This window comes from Hemicordylus capensis, chromosome 1, assembly GCF_027244095.1.
Source record: "Hemicordylus capensis ecotype Gifberg chromosome 1, rHemCap1.1.pri, whole genome shotgun sequence".
In the NCBI taxonomy this organism is placed as follows: Eukaryota; Metazoa; Chordata; class Lepidosauria; order Squamata; family Cordylidae; genus Hemicordylus; species Hemicordylus capensis.
In genome coordinates, this window is record NC_069657.1 from 135,717,115 (window position 1) to 135,734,106 (window position 16,992).

Genomic DNA, 16,992 nt, shown 5'->3' on the forward strand with positions numbered 1-16,992 from the left:
TTTATGAATTTCTGAAATTTATTTTTATTTTTTTCTCATAGGGTATAATGGGACTCGAACCAGCCCATTATTCCCTATTGTGGAGCACCCATGGGTGCCAACAACCATGCAAACCCCAAAGCAATTGGACACCCCTATGATTTTTTATGAATATTTGAAATATTTTTAATTTTTCTCATAGGGTATAATGGGACCCGAACCAGCCCATATCCCCTATTGTGGAGCACCTAGGGGCATAAAAGTGGGGTGGGTGGTAGACAACCACAAAGTTGTCTATCCACAAAGTTCCAAGGCAATCAGACACTCCTCTGATTATTGGTGAATTTTAAAATTAATTTGGAATTCCTCATAGAGAATAATGAGGATTGCAGCAAATGTATAGCTTCACGTCGAGGAGAAAGGGGTGTCCTAGAGTGGAGTGTGGTGGGTGGTAGTTCCCAAGGTGGGCAAGGAAGCTATCAGAATTATTTGAAAGGAACTGGGCAAAGGGCTGGTTTTTAAGCGATTTTTGAAGTTTATGCGTCTTTAAGGTTTTTCTCCATAAAGAAGCATGGAGGTGTCAGCAAATGTATAACTTCACAGGAAGAATGCAGGTTTCAGCAGCCCCATAACTGCACTTGGGGGGTGCTGGGGTGGCCCAGAGCGAGGGTGCCAACCACCTCCATGGGTTGCTAACCCATGGGGGAATTGGGTTTTGTTGTTTCCGAAGTGTTCTGAGTGACGATGCAAGTCATTTAATGGTACTAGAGAAAGACATGCAGTTCTGGTAGCTCCAGGTCTTAACACTCACATCAATTTCGGAGGATGAACACAACTGAAGGAAGCCCGGACGGGTGAGTGGCTGGGGGGGTCAGTCATGTGACTTGCCTCTGGGGGCCCCCCAAGGCAGTGGGCCCCCAGACAACTGTCTCCCCTTGCCTCATTATAGTTACGCCCCTGGATCCTTCAGAATTAGGCAATTATAGGCCTGTCTCCAGCCTCCCATGGTTGGGCAAGGTGACTGAGAAGGGTGGTGGCAACTCAGCTCTAGGCTGTCTTGGAGGAAACAGATTATCTGGACCCATTTCAAAGTGGCTCTCGGGCAGGCTGCGGGGTTGAGATGGCCTCGTTTGGCCTGTTGGATGATCTCCAATTAGGAAGAGATGGGGGAGTGTGGCTCTGTTGATCCTTTTGGATCTCTCGGTGGCTGTCGATACCCATTGACCATGGTATCCTTCTGGAACACCTGATGGAGTTGGAAGTGGGAGGCACAGCTTTGCAGTGCATCCGCTCCTGTCTTTTGGGTAGGTTCTAGATGGTGTCATTTGGAGACTGTTGCTCTTCCAAACAAAAGCTCTGGCATGGAGTCCCACAAGGCTTCATACAGTCTCCAGTGCTTTTTAACATCTACCTGAAACCGCTGGGAGAGATCATCAGGAGATTTGATGCAGGGTGTTATCAATATACTGATGACACCCAAATCTAATTATCCATGTCAGCTTCATCAAGAAATGGCCTAACTTCCCTAAATGCCTGCCTGGAGGCGGTGATGGGCTGGAGAACAAACTGAGGCTGAATCAAAGCAAGACGGAGGTACTGTGGGAGGCCGAGACTTTGGAACTGGGTTTGATCTACCTGTTCTGGGCAGGGTTTCACTCCCCTGGAAAGAGCAGGTATGTAGTCTGGGAGTACTTTTGGATCCAAACCTCTCCCTGATTTCTCAGGTTGAGGCAGTGGCCAGGAGTGCTTTCTGTCAGCTTTGGCTGATTCGCCAGCTATATCCATTTCTGGAGATAAACGACCTTAAAACAGTGGTGCATATGCTGGTAACATCAGGACTTTACTACTGCAATGTGCTCTATGTTGGGCTACCTTTGTATATAGTTCAGAAACTGCAGTTAGTACAGAATGCAGCAGTCAGGTTGGTCTCTGGGGTTGCCCGAAGAGATCATATTACACCCACTTAAAAAGAACTACACTGACTGCTAGTAAGTTTCCGGGTGAAATACAAAGTGCTGGTCATTACCTATAAAGCTCTAACTGGTTTGTGTCCAAGGTATTGAAGAGAACGCTGCCTTCTTCATCGACTCCGCCACCTATTAAGAAAATCTGAGAAGGTCCGATTGCAGTTGCCACTGGCTCAGTTGGTGCCGACTCGAAACCAGGCCTTTTCTAGAGCTGCCCCAGGACTCTGGAACATGCTTCCTAATGAAATTAGAGTTTCTCTTTCTCTGAATGTTTTTTTAAAAGGACCTGAAAACACACCTGTTTAGTCAGACTTTTAGTTTATAGTTTTAAAGCTTTGGGTTTTAGCATTTTTCTCTGTATTTTAAAATTGTTTTAATCGTCGGTGTTTTAATGGTTTTTTAGATTGTGCTCTGCCCAGGGACCTTTTTGTACACAGTGGTATAGAAATGTAAGAAATAAATAATAAATAGTCTTTTATGTATGACTAAATCTTGGCAGCATGGTTTACCCATTCTATAAATGTAGCTAATTCCCTTTGAGCTTTGCAAAAAGCAGGCCGGGGTGAACGCAGACTTCACACAGGGGGCCACTGGGGAACTGAGCTTTGCTTTTTAAAAGTTCTGTTAATCTGCAGCAGTGTGTGAAAAGCAAAGAGCTCCTCATTCCCGCATGGAGACTGTGCATTTACAATTTCACTTGTGCCTTTCACTCATGATTAGGCCATGGAAGGCAATCATCTGGTTTCAAGGCACATTTTTATTCCTTGGAGGTGTTGGTGTTGACAGACTTATTGTCCAATCCTAGCTTTTATACCGTTGGTGCTTGGCAGTTCATTTTTCTTAATATTAAACTGGATTGTTTCAAATATTCAAAACCCAATGACATTTCATAAATGAAACAGCAGCACAGTCATTTTTCATAGGGAAACCTTCAAAGAGCAATGCAGTCTACCATAGCAGTTTCTAGAACGTTTTGGTGAACAAAGTATGGGGGCGGGGACATATGGAACAAAGCTCAAGCTTGGCGCTTGCAAATCCGCACACAACCTGCTTTCTGTTAAGATAAGTGGAAGTCCCATAGGCCTCATGTACACAACCAAGACTCTCTCCCACTGATGGTATTATCTTGTTTTAAGGCTCCTTGTTCATGGATCATTATCCTGTGTGTCATTCTTCGTTTTCTAGGATATAACTTGTTTACATATGCTAGGCCAGAGCTTATGTGGTGCTTCTAGCCCAGTAGTATTCAAACTACCTACCTCCTGGGAATCCTTTCATCTGTCAAAGAACCTCTGAATATCTGCTAGAGAAACCACATGCATTGCAGAGGATTCTAAGGCATGTTTTAGAATTCATACTTAGTTGACTAGGGCTCTCTGTTGACCAATGAACTGAGTGTGCCCTGGAAAGTATTCAATATGCTTCTGCAGCTTCAGATTGGAGGGGAAGATAGTAACTGTAAGTTCTGGCCTTCTGTCTTTCAGTTCAAGGAAGGATCCATGATAAGCTTCCAGGGTTCCTGAGAACATAGTTTGAAACCTCTGTCTGTAGGTTGTTGGGGTCAAGTGAGTATGTGCTTGTTTGGTGGCTCTCCACAGTCCTGAAAGCAGCTGCCTCCATGGGAATGAGCAGCTTATAAGTGTTGTGTTACACAGTGATGTTTCCTGCCTAGCCACCACAAGAATGGTTGGAAATGACTGCTAGCCCTTAAAGGTAAAGTGTCCCATCAAGTTGATTTCGACTCTTGGCGCCCACGGAGCCCTGTGGTTTTCTTTTAGTAGAATACAAGAGGGGTTTACCATTGCCACCTCCTACACAGTATGAGATGATGCCTTTCAGCATCTTCCTATATCGCTGCTGCCCGAGAGAGTACCAGCAGGGATTCGAACCGGCAACCTTCTGCTTCTTAGTCAAGCATTTCCCTGCTGCACCATTAGGTGGCTTAGTCTCTCCTAAAAGAGAACTTCCACAGAAGCAGGAGCAATTTAAAGTCACTATATAGGGAGAGCTGCCTTTCAAAAAGTTAAGTATACCTGAAATTGTGATGTTCTGACAATAGATATGCTGCATAGAGCTTCAGATAACGTTTCAATGATCAGGTGGAAATTGAGTAAAATATCGCTGTCACCATGAAGTTATTCTAATAGGACACAGTATAACTTAAAAAATAAAGAAGCAAATCATGCAGAGAGATAAAAAGGCTACATTCTGATTCTTATCTGACCCACCTGAGTGATGGTAGAGTCCTAATGAAGCGTGGGGGCTGTTGATTCTCTGATTAACTTTTTTTTTAACAATAGAAAAGTAGAGATTATAAATGCTCTGAGGGAGGGCAGGATGCCTCCTTGTCTTAAATTATTAGACCTCTTCTAAAGAAGCCTGTGTTGTATCCCTCAGAGTTGAGCAACTATAGGCCTATCTCCAGCCTTCTGTGGTTGGACAAGGTGACTGAGAGGGTGGTGGCCTCCTAGCTCCAGGTACTCTTGGAGGAAACTGATTATCTTGACCCATTTCAGACTGGCTTTCAGGCGGGCTATGGGGTGGAGACTGCCTTGGTCAGCCTAATGGATGATCTCCAATTGGGAATCGACAGAGGGAGTGTGACTCTATTGATCCTTCTGGATTTATTGGTGGCTTTCGATACTATCAACCATAGCTTCTGGAGCATCTGAGGGGTTTGGGGGTGGGAGGCACTGCTTTGCGGTGGTTCCTCTCCTACCTCTCAGGTAGGTTCCAGATGGTGTCCCTTGGAGACTGTTGTTCTTCAAAATCTGAACTTTTGTATGGAGTCCCTCGGGGCTCCATATTGTCTCCGATTGTTTAACATCTACATTAAACCACTGGGAGAGATCATCAGGGGATTTGGTGCAGAGTGTTATCAGTATGCTGATGACACCCAAATCTATTTCTCCATGTCAACATCATTGGGAGAAGGCATAACTACCCTAAATGCCTGCCTGGAGACAGTAATGGGCTGGATGAGGGATAACAAACTGAGGCTTAATCCAGATAAAACAGAGGCACTTATTGTGAGAGGTCGGAACCCGGGAGATAAATCTGATCTGCTTGTTCTGGATGAGGTCACACTTCCCCAGAAGTAACAGGTACGCAGTCTGGGAGTGCTTCTGGATCCCAATCTCTCTTTGGTTCCCCAGGTTGAGGCAGCGGCCAGAGGTGCCTTCTGTCAGCTTTGGCTGATATGTCAGCTGTGCCCATTTCTTGAGATAAATGACCTCAAAACAGTGGTACATCTTCTGGTAATCTCCAGGTTTGACTACTGCAATGCACTCTATGTGGAGCTGCCTTTGTATGTAGTCCAGAAACTGCAGTTGGTACAGAATGAGGCAGCCAGCGTGGTCTTTGGGTCATTTCGGAGAGACCATATTGCCCCTATACTGAAAGAGCTACACTGGCTGCCAATAAGTTTCTGGGCAAAATACAAGGTGCTGATTATAACCTATAAAGCCCTAAACTGCTTAGGCCGTGGATATTTAAGATAATGTCCTCTACTTCATGATTCCCACCACCCATTAAAATCACCTGGAGAGGTTTGTCTACAGTTGCCACCAGCTCATCTGGTGTCTACTCAGGGACGGGCCTTCTTCATGGCTGCCCTGAGGCTTTGGAATGTGCTGTTGAAATAAGAGCTTCCCCATCTCTGACAAATTTTAAAAAGTCAATCAAGACACACCTGTTCACCCAGGCTTTTAATTAGATTTATAGTTTACTTTTAACTTATTATAAGTTTTAAATTGTTTTAATGTTTAAATTTTGGTTTGATTGTGTATTGTGAACCGCCCAGAGACGTAAGTTTTGGGCAATATAGAAATTTGTTAAATAATAATAATTAATAATAGGACAAGAATGTCCCATGTTATGAACAGGATTTTGGCAGTTCAAGAGGCATGTGGATAGGTGTCAGGTGCCTCCTGACATTGACAAAATCCTTTTTTAAAAAATGCTGTACTCATGCTAATCTGGTTTTGTGATAATGGCAGTGGAGCAGGTGTGCAGGTAATTATAAAAGGCAGAGTTGTATAATATCACCAGCTGCATCGCTGACTGCTCCTTCACACCTGGTGAGGTAACTATGGGAGTCAGTTCATAAGGAAAGTCTGGCTCAGTGGTTGCTTTAAGCAAGTTCGCTAAACCTCATGCTATAGAGATAGTATGCCAAAAGCACTGTTCCATTCAAATTTAAGTGTATCCACCTCTGCTAGCCACTCTGTACAGTACTTTGAGGTTAGTGTTGTACCATACCTTCTCCTTATGATTGTTTACCTCCAACTTAAGCCCTGTTGGGCAAAGCAGGAAAATGGTGCCTGTCTCCACTGATGCGCTTCCTAAACTTGTAAATTACCAAGCTCTGCCAGTTGGATTGTGGATTCTGGAGACTGGTATTGATAGGCAAATTAATGTTCCTGCCAGCTGTAGTCCTAGCATCAGCTTGGTCTGATATGTCCCTCTTAGCAGCCTTTCAGGAATGCAGATTGCACTGAATATTTGCGTTCTGCATTTCAACAGTAACAAATGTTATACCTTGCCTTGATATTGAATATTATCAGATATCTTGGTGCTTCTTTGCAGCCTTTGTCATTGGCCTTTACAGAAGTGTTAGTTCAGTCTTTCACCAGTATATGAACTGTTTCTCTGTGAAGATTAGAAAAGCCTGGTTAGATAATGTATTCTTAAAATAACCCATCAGCAATAAAGACAGATGTTCTGTAGTATTTGTAGGCCTGGGTTATACGACTAAAAGATTACCGCTGAGTTTGGAGCATGCTGAAAAGCTTTTTATGGCTATTTTGGCTGTGTATAAATGGAATAATTCCAAAAGCGATTCCATATAATTGAGCTACATTGAGAGGCCCCATCCACTACAGCTTGAGAGATGATGATATAATAAGTTGTGCTCCACACAGTCTTGGAGATACCTTGTGCTGCTAAGAGATGGGACTCTGCAGTGTTGCTGCTAATAGAACAGATTTTTGCATGGCCCTATGGCTATTTGTTTAGCTCTGTTTGGCATCCCTCCGCAACCTCCTGGTGGCATATTGATGCTGCTTGTTCCTCAACCTGAAATCATGGCTGTTCTTTCCATTTTACAGGAGTAGATAACTTCTGTACTGAGAACTATGTTGAAAATGCATAATGAATCAGAGTTCTACTCAGTTTTGCAGCTCTAGATATCACTTATTTTCTGATCTCTATTTTGGAGTTATTAAACCCAATTTTTAATACAAAAAGAGACTTGTTCACTCCATAAAATATCTTGCAATGGAGCATAACATCAGTGGCACCTTAATACTAGCACCTTTGAGCTTATAGAACCATAGAATTTTAGGGTTGGAAGAGACCCAATAACAATAAGAATAAATAAACTTCATCTTTTAGCTGCTCCTTAACAAATTGTTTTCTGGGCAGCTCACCTTGGATGTATAATAGTCCAACCCCCTGCTCAATATTGGTATCTTCTGCAGCATCCCTGATAGATGGCCATCCAGCCTTCATTTGCCCATCTCTAGCAAAAGAGAGCCCACCATTGTGCATGGCAGACAGTTCTACTGTTGAACAGCGGTTATAGTTAGGAAATGCTTCATCATGTCTAGCCTGCAATTTCAACCCATTGACTCCAGTCCTGCCCTTAGAAGCAACACTGAAACAAATCTGTTCTTCCTCCTCTATGACAGCCCTTCAGATACTTGACGACTGCTATCATAGTTACGAATGACAAATATTTATATACCGCATTTCAACAAAAAGTTTATAAAGCAGTTTACATAGATATAAATAGATAAATAAAATGGCTCCCTTGTCCCCAAAGGGCCCACTATCTGAAAAAGGAAAATAAGATAGACACCAGCAACAGCCACTGGAGGGATGCTGTGCTGGGGATGGATGGGGCCAGTTGCTCTCCTCCTGCTAAATAAAGAGAATCACCACTTTTAAAAGGTGCCTCTTTGCTCAGTTAGCAGGGGTACAGTTTCCCTTTGTCTTCTCCCCTCCAGGATAAACATACTTGGCTTCCTCAAGAGTTCCTCATATGACTTGGTTTTCAGACCCCTCTTCATCTTTGTTGCCCTCCTCCAGAACCTGTTCCAGTTTATCAATACAAGGGGAAGAGGATGCTATACTCGCATCCCTAGAGCATGCTGGCAAGTCCTGCCCCAGTGCTGACACGCCAATGGACCTCATGCCACCTCACTCTCTCCACTTATGGTGGTTGGCTGAAGAAGTAAATGTTGTAACCATGAGACTATTGTTTCCATGATTGGAAGGCTGGGGGACCACAGCCTTCTGAATATAGAAGTATCGATCCTCCTCCTTACAGTATTTGCCTCTTCAGACAAGTGCCATAAACAGGGAGAGTGTGAGGAGAGTCTTGACATGTCGGTGCCAGGGTGGGACTTCTGTCTCCCAAGAGCATGCCCAGTACACTAGTACAACATCTCCCTTCTTAAATGTCTAAACAGGACTAATGTCCTCCTTAAAATGCAGTGCCCAGAACTGGACACAATTTTTCAAGTGGAAATAGACATTCTGCGTTTTACCAGTGCAGAATAGAGTGGAACGATTACTTTTTGTGACCTTGACATTATGCTTTTGTTAATGGAGCCCAGGATTGTATTAGGACATTTCTATTTTTTTAAAAAACTTTCTTCCTCTTCAAAAAAAAAAGGAGGGGGGATAAATTTTGAGGGGCTGATATCTCTTTAGGGGAGAAGTCCCAGTCTGTGTGTGTGTGTTGTTTTTGCCACGGCTTGTTTTTGTGGCTGTGTGGCTTTCAGTTTTAGTTTCTCTCTTGCCTGGAGAGAGACAGTGGGAGGAGCCACCTAGGGCTGAGGTGAATCACACCTAGTGGGAGGTGCCACATTCCTGTTGAGCCTGTTTGTTTCAGTTTGAAGCCTACTCTCTACATAAGAGGCAGGGGCCAGGGAAATTAGTTACAAGAGCTTAGCAAATGGGTATACAGGAATTTTGCATAGAGTTTAGCGGGGAAGTGTGCAGGGGAGCTTCAAAGGAGCCCCCTTGATCACAAGCGGTCCAGCAGGAAGAGAAGGTAAGTAATACTCTCTCTTTCATATTCTTGGGGAAATAAAGTTTGAACCGTTGAATAGCTAACAACTTCAACTAAGACTTGATTTTCAAATAAACAATCTCCAAATACTCCAAACAGACAACACCACCAGTCATGAAGACAGAAAGCCAGTGTCAGGGAACCCCCAAGGCAGAGCCAATCGCCATGGGGAAACACGGCAAGCTCTAGGGCAGGGCTCTCCCATCCAAGTCTTGCAGGGATGTCCCGATCAGGCGGGGGAGGAAATAGACACCCAAACACTCACATGAAGGCATTGTCACTGGCCCAAGCAGGGAGGTATGGTCTTGCCATCAAAAGACAATGAGGCCTTGCAGAACTGGGAGCAGCTCTCATGAGATCTTGTGATGGGACCTCGCAAGATTTGCCCCAGCTGTCAGGGGCTATATAAGGGAGGACTGGCTAGTGATGAAGGGCCAGTTCTGGAGGAGGGCTTGGAGTAGAAGGATCCCTGGGACGCTGGCTGAGCTGTGGGGCTAGGACGGGGCTGGTGAATGTAACAAGCTCTGCCCATAAACCTGAAAAGCTTCCCCTGCGAAGAAACTCTGAGGCCTTCTCAACCCCTTTGATCAGTGGAAAGTGGATGGCCATACTGAGAGCCGGACAGTCATCAGGGAAGGGGGAGCTTCCCATTGAGTGTTACATGTATGACCATCTGCTCATTGGCAGAAATTATGGGTGCTTGCTTTGTGCAAGTTGCTCCTGGCTCCCAGGGAACAAGTTCATTCCCTCAAAGTCAAGGTGGCTGATTTGGAGAAGTTCAGAAAATCAGAGAGGTACATGGATGAGAACTTCAGGGACGTGATAGAGCCATCCCATGATTCTGGGGAAGAAGGAAACACTCTCTTAGAAATGACTCCTTCTGTGAATGATGAACCCATATTGTCTCGTACAGGGGATACTCCTCTGGGGTGGCGAACTCCTAGTAGTGGGCAGTTCAATCATTAGGGGTATAGAGAGATGAGTCTGTGACCCACATGTAGACCACACGGTGACTTGCCTGCCTGTTGTGAAAGTTGTGGACATGATGTAGCATCTAGATAGGCTGTTAAACAGTGCCGGGAGGAGTCAGCTGGTGTTTTAATCGGCTGTTGTGCTTAAAAGATCAGTTGGTTCATTCATTCAGATATATGCAGGACACAGGTCATTGGGGACATTGGAAATGTTGCCATGAATCTTTGCAAATAAAAGAATTCATTAATCCATGCCAAGAATATATTATATTAAAAACTTCCACCACATACCAATCCACTAATGAAGTCTATGCAATTGTTTGTCCCTGTGGACCTTTATAGAACATAAGAGTAAGATTCAGACTATGAATATGGAGGCTCCCCTTACTGCTCATTTTGTTAAATATAGACACTTACCAGAAACAATTAGATTTCTGTCACAGAGAACGTGATAGTCAATACAAGAAGGGGTGAGGATTTGTCTTTAAAATTGACTCAAAGGGAAGCCGTCTGTATATTTACTCTTGAGTCTGTTTCCACTGTGGGTCTCAATGAGCAATTAGATTCATCTTCATATTTATAATAGATTCATTGAAGAGACTGTTTCTGGCTGCTATATATAAATGAGTTTTATCCCTTCAAGATTTTTTAGTCTGTCCAGCAGATTTCACACAGCTGGTATGAACAGGCCTTGTTACATGTGAGCTACTCAGTATCCCAGAGACTCTTAGGGGTAAGGTTCAAAAGAATATGGTGAAATACTTACAATATTCGATGAAATGATAATATAAATTTGGCATGTAATGTTATATATTGGCTATTTTAAAGAACTGTAACCTGAGTGTGGTGGGGGGATTAGCTTCCAGCATCTTCTGCTGGAGTCTGGCCAGGTGCTGTTCCTGTGCCAAGCAGGCACCCACCCGCACCCACACCCAAAAATCAAAAGCTGGGGGGAACCCCCAGCCCCCACCACCAAAAAACCAAAACAAAACAAAACTACCAGGGAAACAGAGAAAGCCTGTCAGGCTGGGAATCAGACAGAAGTCACAGAACACACTAGCCTACAGAAGAAAAAATGAAGTCCAATCCAGGCACACAGCAGGAACAAAGGTGCAGCTTGGGGGCTTTAAAAAAAGGAAAAACACAGCACAGCACCCAAATTGTTAAAGCCACTTGGGGCTGGTTACAAGCAGAAGAAGAAAGCCGAAGAAGGAAAAAATCTACAGCAGCACCCAGTTAAAGCCACTGGGGTTGATGGTACATTAAAAACAAAAATAGCTGGAGTGCGGGAGCGGTTGGTTGGCACTGCAAAAAGGGGTGGAGGAGAGACAGACAGATAAGCCAGCAGGCACCCTTGGTCTGTCTGTCTGTCTGTCTCTCTCTCTCATTCTCTCTCTCCCGCTGCCCCCCCCCCCACTGGGCCAGAAAGGCTCCAGGCCGCCACCACTGATCTCTGCTGGTGCAGTCTCTAATGATCCTTCCTCCTTTCCTGATGTATCCTCTTCGAGAGGTAGACCATAAGGGCTCTTTCTGCCTCCCACTCCACTTAAATACATTTTGAAACTCTTGTTTGGCCTACACGCACACACACACACACACACACACACACACACACCCCCAATGGGGGCTCAAGCTAACCAAGTAGCAAGGATATCACAAGCCAATTGGAAGCCAGTGACAAACCAATCAAGGGGAAAAGAGGCCTCCAAAATAGTGCTCGAAATATTGAAACGTTTTGCTCAAATGGGGTTGTTCTGCTCTGAGCTCTTTATTTAAAGAGTGTTCTGTTTCAAGCTCAAAATAATTGAAACAGCCTGTTTCAAGTCACAACATTTTGCCATTGGAATGTTCTGCACATTCCTATCTCCTAGCCATTGTCCCCACACTGAGTTCCAGATACAGCAATGGACCCAGGAGCATCTTAAGACTGCCCTTTCAAAAGACCAGAGCTTAAGTCCATCAGTGATGGGAATGTGCCACTGTATCTCTGTGTGGCAAGTTCAGCTGAGAGGAAAGGACTTGTCCAAGATCCTTAACGGCAAGGAAATGGCTATCCTGTGTCCATACGATCTTTTCTGGGGGTGGGAGGGTGTGTAGTGGCGGGGAGGCTGCAGTCCTGTATCACCCAGGTGGGACTGGCTCCACCTGGGTGGAGGGAACTGCCCCTCCCCCACAAAACCCATGCTTCCATGTCCAGATCCATTCTGCCATTAATTAATTGTGTAAACTTAGCATGAAGTTTTTTTTTGCTTCTAATAACTTGTCTCGAGGGAATGTTAAAACTTGGGAGTATAGCAAGTAGAGTTGTACTCAGTAAATGTTATCATTCCTTAATCTTATAACAAATAACCTGTTTATTTTGGTGTGTGTGATATAAAATCTCCTGCACTTCCTCCACAGAGTTCCTAACACATAGTTCCCAGGTGGGTTCCAATCTAGGCACTACTCTGGGCCAGAACCCTCTTAGCTTTAGTAGTTCTGTCCTATCATGTGCCTGCAGATTGTGGGCCATTCTTTTAAGTGTGCTGGGAGGATATTCAGAACTCCAGTTAAGTTGTTTCTCTTGTATTTGGAAGCACCTGTAAAAGTCTTTGATGCACTCAGCTTTTGGGACTGAGAGAGAACTGTAGCATACAGTTGGAAAGGGCCTGAAAACATGTCACAGACTGTTGTAAAGTTAAAGTTTTGTTTTTTTTTCTTTGGCAGATGTGTCACTTACAGTCTGGCTGACAGTGGCTGGTCAATCTGGAGAACACTGTCTTCAGAAGTTCCAGTTCCATCCAAGGCAAACCTTGAAGATGTGGACAGCTATTGTGTGTCTGCTGCTGATTTCCTTATGCATGACTGAAAACAGGAGTTCTCTCTTAAAGGAGAGTGGAGTCCAGATAACACAGATACACCACTTCAGTAGTGAGAAGCATTGCAAACAAGCTTGTAGAGGCCCAACAGTTTCACGTAAGATTGCCTTGCTTTACCACAAATGTTTTCCTTGGAGGTGGGGAAGTCAGGGTTCTACCTACCTTCTTTTCTCCCCACAGCATTTGTAACTATGGCTTGAATGTGCAGTAGCTGAATAACTTCACAGCTTTGTTTAAATTGAAAACTGAGCTCCTATTTCCCAGGGACTGGTTTGACTTTTATAGTGTAGCGAGCATAGAAAAGTCTTTGTGCATAGTGCTAACACAGAAACTGTGTTGTATTACCAGAGCCAGATGTCTCTAAATTTGGTGAAGTTTCACATTCTTATGTGTCTATGCCGCTATATTATCCAAATGCCTTGTGGTCTTGGAAAGTATTTAGAATCCAATTTGACATGGGCTTCAAGGGTCGTCTAATCCAATCCCCTGCCATTTTAGGACATTCTAGACTTAAATCACCAAGACTCATCGATTTTCCTCTTTAAAAGCCTCCAGGGAAGGAGACTGCAGTTTTCTAGAGCAGCTTTTTGCATTGCCTAGCTTATGTTGGTGCTTTTGTAACTTGGGCTATTATCTTACTTATGGTAGTTCCTATTGAGAACTACTCTTGTATGTATTTAAAATATTTAAACCCCACTCCTCCAGTACAATACTGCTCGGAGTGGCTCACAACATTAATAAAAGAGATACAATGTAAAATAAAAGATTAATAAAACTGAACAAGTTAAAAGACCAGGCTAAAACCACATTTAAAACTACTTTAAAAAAAAGGTTTCAAATTAAAAGTTATTAACTAAAAACTAAAAACGAAGAACTATAAAAACTAAAGAACCTACCAGATATAAGCAGCAGATAAAACATTAAAAAGTCTCTTTAAAAATATGTTTTTAATTGTGTGTTTTTAAAAAAACACTTAGGAAGGAAGCAGTATTTTTTTAAACACTGAGGGGGCAAAGTTCTTCAAGGAGGGCTGAGGGCCACATCTGAAAAGGCAGTCTCTGGTCCCTGCCAGCTGGATCTCTGTTAGTGGCAGGGCCATGAGCAGGGCCTGAGCTGCTGAGAGGAGGGCCCTGGCAGGATCATATGGGTGAATGCGGTCCAACAGGTAACCCCCGGCCCCAAGCCATGTAGAACTTCATGCCACCATACTCCAAAATTTAAGCTAAATGTTCTAACCTGTCTTTTCAGCCTAAGAGAAGAGTTCCAAATCTTTATCTTTGCTGCTTTAAACTATGATAGTTTCCATAGAAAACTATCTAATACAGATTATTGGTTCATCTGCCCAGTATGCAATCAATACAATGACTGGCAGTGACTCTCTAAATCTTAGACAGAGGTCTAAGATTTTCTGCCTCTCTTTGAGAGCTTTCTGTCCCTTTGGGAGCTCTCATTCCATTTTGTTTGCTCAGCCAAAAATCATTTAGCTCAAAGAGTGTCTGTTAGGATAAAAACTTCTGATTTTTTCTCTCCTTACTTGCTGATCAATATGACATTTTAAATGAAGGTTGTTACTAAAAGCATTTTTCCCCAGCATGCTGTTTTATCATTAGTTTTTTCTAGTCTAATTTCAAATTTATCCATGTAAACTAAGTAACGTCTGAAATGCAGATGTTTGCTTTATCAGATAGGATATCATCTATTCTATCTGAACAAAATGTTACAAGCTTCATTTTACTCCAAATGAGACTGCTGATCTGCCTTCCCTGTTTGGTACTCTAGGTAATAGCTCCTGCTGGTCAGTCCTGTATCGAAGCCACTGTGTCCTCCTGCGCTGTCCTCAACTGAGTGCGTGCCAGAATGCCAACATGCAGGATATTAAAGAACTAATGGGAGGTAATGTGGACTCAGTGGAAGGGTTCGTGGTGAAATTAAGGGGATGGTTCACATGGCAGCCTTCCTTCTGGCCGTTCACCTTCCTTATGCTGAGAGTGTTTAAGAGGGGCTCCAGCAGATTACCACAAGTTTTGTTAGGGAGGTTATTGTCCTAAAGGCCTGTGACTACATAATGCTTGTAGGGCTGTTCTCATGACGGTTAACTAAGTAGGACAATCTTCAGGAGCTGTGCGCACTCCCAATTTTCAGTCACATGTGAGTTAAAAGCTAGGTCAGAGGAGGGGAAAGTGGTCGTGTGGGAGGCAGGTGCAGGCTCTAGCGGTGTCGTCCTACCCAGCACTTTTACCCAGCATGTTACTAAGGTAGGAGGAAATGCCATTGGAGCCTGCACCCACTTCCAAAAAGGTCACTTCCTCTACTCTGACCTAGCTTTTAACTCATATATGATGGAAAATTGTGAGCACACACAGCTCCTCAAACTAAGTAGGATGCTTGTCCTACCGAGTTAACAGTTGTGAGAACAGCCCTTGTGAGTTACTATACTTCCATCCTTAGTTTGGAGGATTGAGCTTTCAACTGATCTCTCTCTTTAAGAGACTGCATCTGATCAACTAATTTACCTAGAGAAGGTTAGCTCAGCTAACAGTCTTTGACTATTTTATGGAAAAAGTGGAAACCTGACCTGCATCAGCAGCTAGAAAGATCGAGAAACCTGAAGCGCCCACAGAGCTAAGCTTCAAACTTTGCTTCAAATGCAATCCCCTGATCCACCCTTTGGTGCTTTGGAGGCCAGGAAAAGTGGATTTGAGATTATGGAAATGAATGAGTGGTGTGCTCTTGCTGGGAGAGGGTAAGATCCTTTGCCTGGATTGGAGGGGAGGCAGAGGGCCTTTTCACAAAGTTGTTTGAATGTAGGTTGAATGTGGGTAACTAACATTTAGTGTGATTGTGTGAACCCATGCTAAGGTGGCTTATGGCCCAAAATGAATCTGGGATTCCTACCTTGGCATGCGTTCACTGAAGGAGAAATTTAATTCCTTAAGGGTCGTTTTATAGGCCAGGGCCACACCATTCCATCAGACTCAAAGCTTTATTGATCACAGCATGCCGGACTTGAGTCACAGGGTGAAAGAGCCCCAATTATGTTAGAATATATATTTATTTCTTTGTCTGTCAAATTTGTACACTGCCCCAAACTTTTGTCTCTGGCCATTGAACAATAACATCAGACAAGTTAAAACATACACAAAAAACTAAAAACAATTTACACAATCTAAAAGTAAAAACAGATTAAAACTTAAAAATTTAAAAAGCTGAAAAAGCTTGAGTGAAGAGGTGGGTTTTCAAGTGCTTTTAAAAAACTGTCAGAGATTGGGAGGATCGTATTTCAGTAGGGAGCGCTTTCCACAGTCTCAGGACAGCAACTGAGAAGGCCTGTCCCCGTGTGGCCACCAGCTGAGCTGACAGCAACTGGAGATGGACCTCTCCAGTTGCCGCCAGAGCTTTATTTAAAGACTAGTATTTTTCAGCCCGTTAAAATAACGGGCGCTAGTGGCACTGGGTGGGGGGTACCTTTAAGAGCGGCGGGAGAGTTTACTTACCCCTCCCGCCGCTCTCTCGCTTGCCACCGTAATTATCTCATTAATTGGGGCGGCAGGACACCAGCCGCCCCCTCCCCCCCCACCTGATTAGGGGCCAAATCGGCCCAAATTACTGCCGCCGCCACCCGCCCGCCTGCCCTCCCAGCTGCCCGAGTCCTAACCTTCGCAGAACAGGGAACCATAATTGGAGAAGGAGAGAGGAGCTCGCAAACAGAGCTCCTCTCTCTGCAAAGACTCGCCCGAACTGGCGATTTGGGCGCAAAGGACGCCTGGGAGTTCCGACGCTCTTCGGAACTCGCAGGCGTCCTTTGCGCCCAAAGTGCCAGTTCAGGCCGAAGCTTTGCAGAGAGAGGAGCTCTGTTTGCGAGCTCCTCTCTCCTTCTCCAATTATGGTTCCCTGTTCTGCGAAGAAGGTTAGGACTCGGGCAGCTGGGAGGGCGGGTGGGCGGCGGCGGTAGCGGCTCTCATGACTCTTCTTCTGGGCTCTCTGTGGCGGGGCCGGATCTGCTGTCGCCGTTGCTCCTCTCCTGGAGGTCGTGCTGCTCCCGCCGCGGTCGACATTGCCTCCCTGCGGCTGGGTCGGGTGCTCTGTCGCTGCCTCTGGCGATCGAGCCAGTCACTTTTTCTGCCGCCCGTGTCTCTCCC

General features: G+C 44.4%; 1 protein-coding gene across 8 annotated transcripts in view; it reads left to right on the forward strand.

Annotated features, from left to right (window-relative positions):
- Positions 1-16,992, forward strand: part of C1H11orf24 (chromosome 1 C11orf24 homolog) — a 45,153-nt gene that overhangs the window by 23,024 nt on the left and 5,137 nt on the right. For 5 of the 8 annotated variants that reach the window (XM_053285363.1, XM_053285357.1, XM_053285361.1 and 2 more), the window contains 2 exons: positions 12,702-12,950; positions 14,633-14,746. In XM_053285363.1, the coding sequence (XP_053141338.1) occupies positions 12,794-12,950; positions 14,633-14,746 (271 nt within the window). In that variant the 5' untranslated portion in view covers positions 12,702-12,793. Of the gene's footprint in view, positions 1-3,430; positions 3,512-12,701; positions 12,951-14,632; positions 14,747-16,992 lie in introns of all 8 variants that reach the window. The other 3 variants (XM_053285358.1, XM_053285360.1, XM_053285362.1) reach the window with 1 other exon arrangement.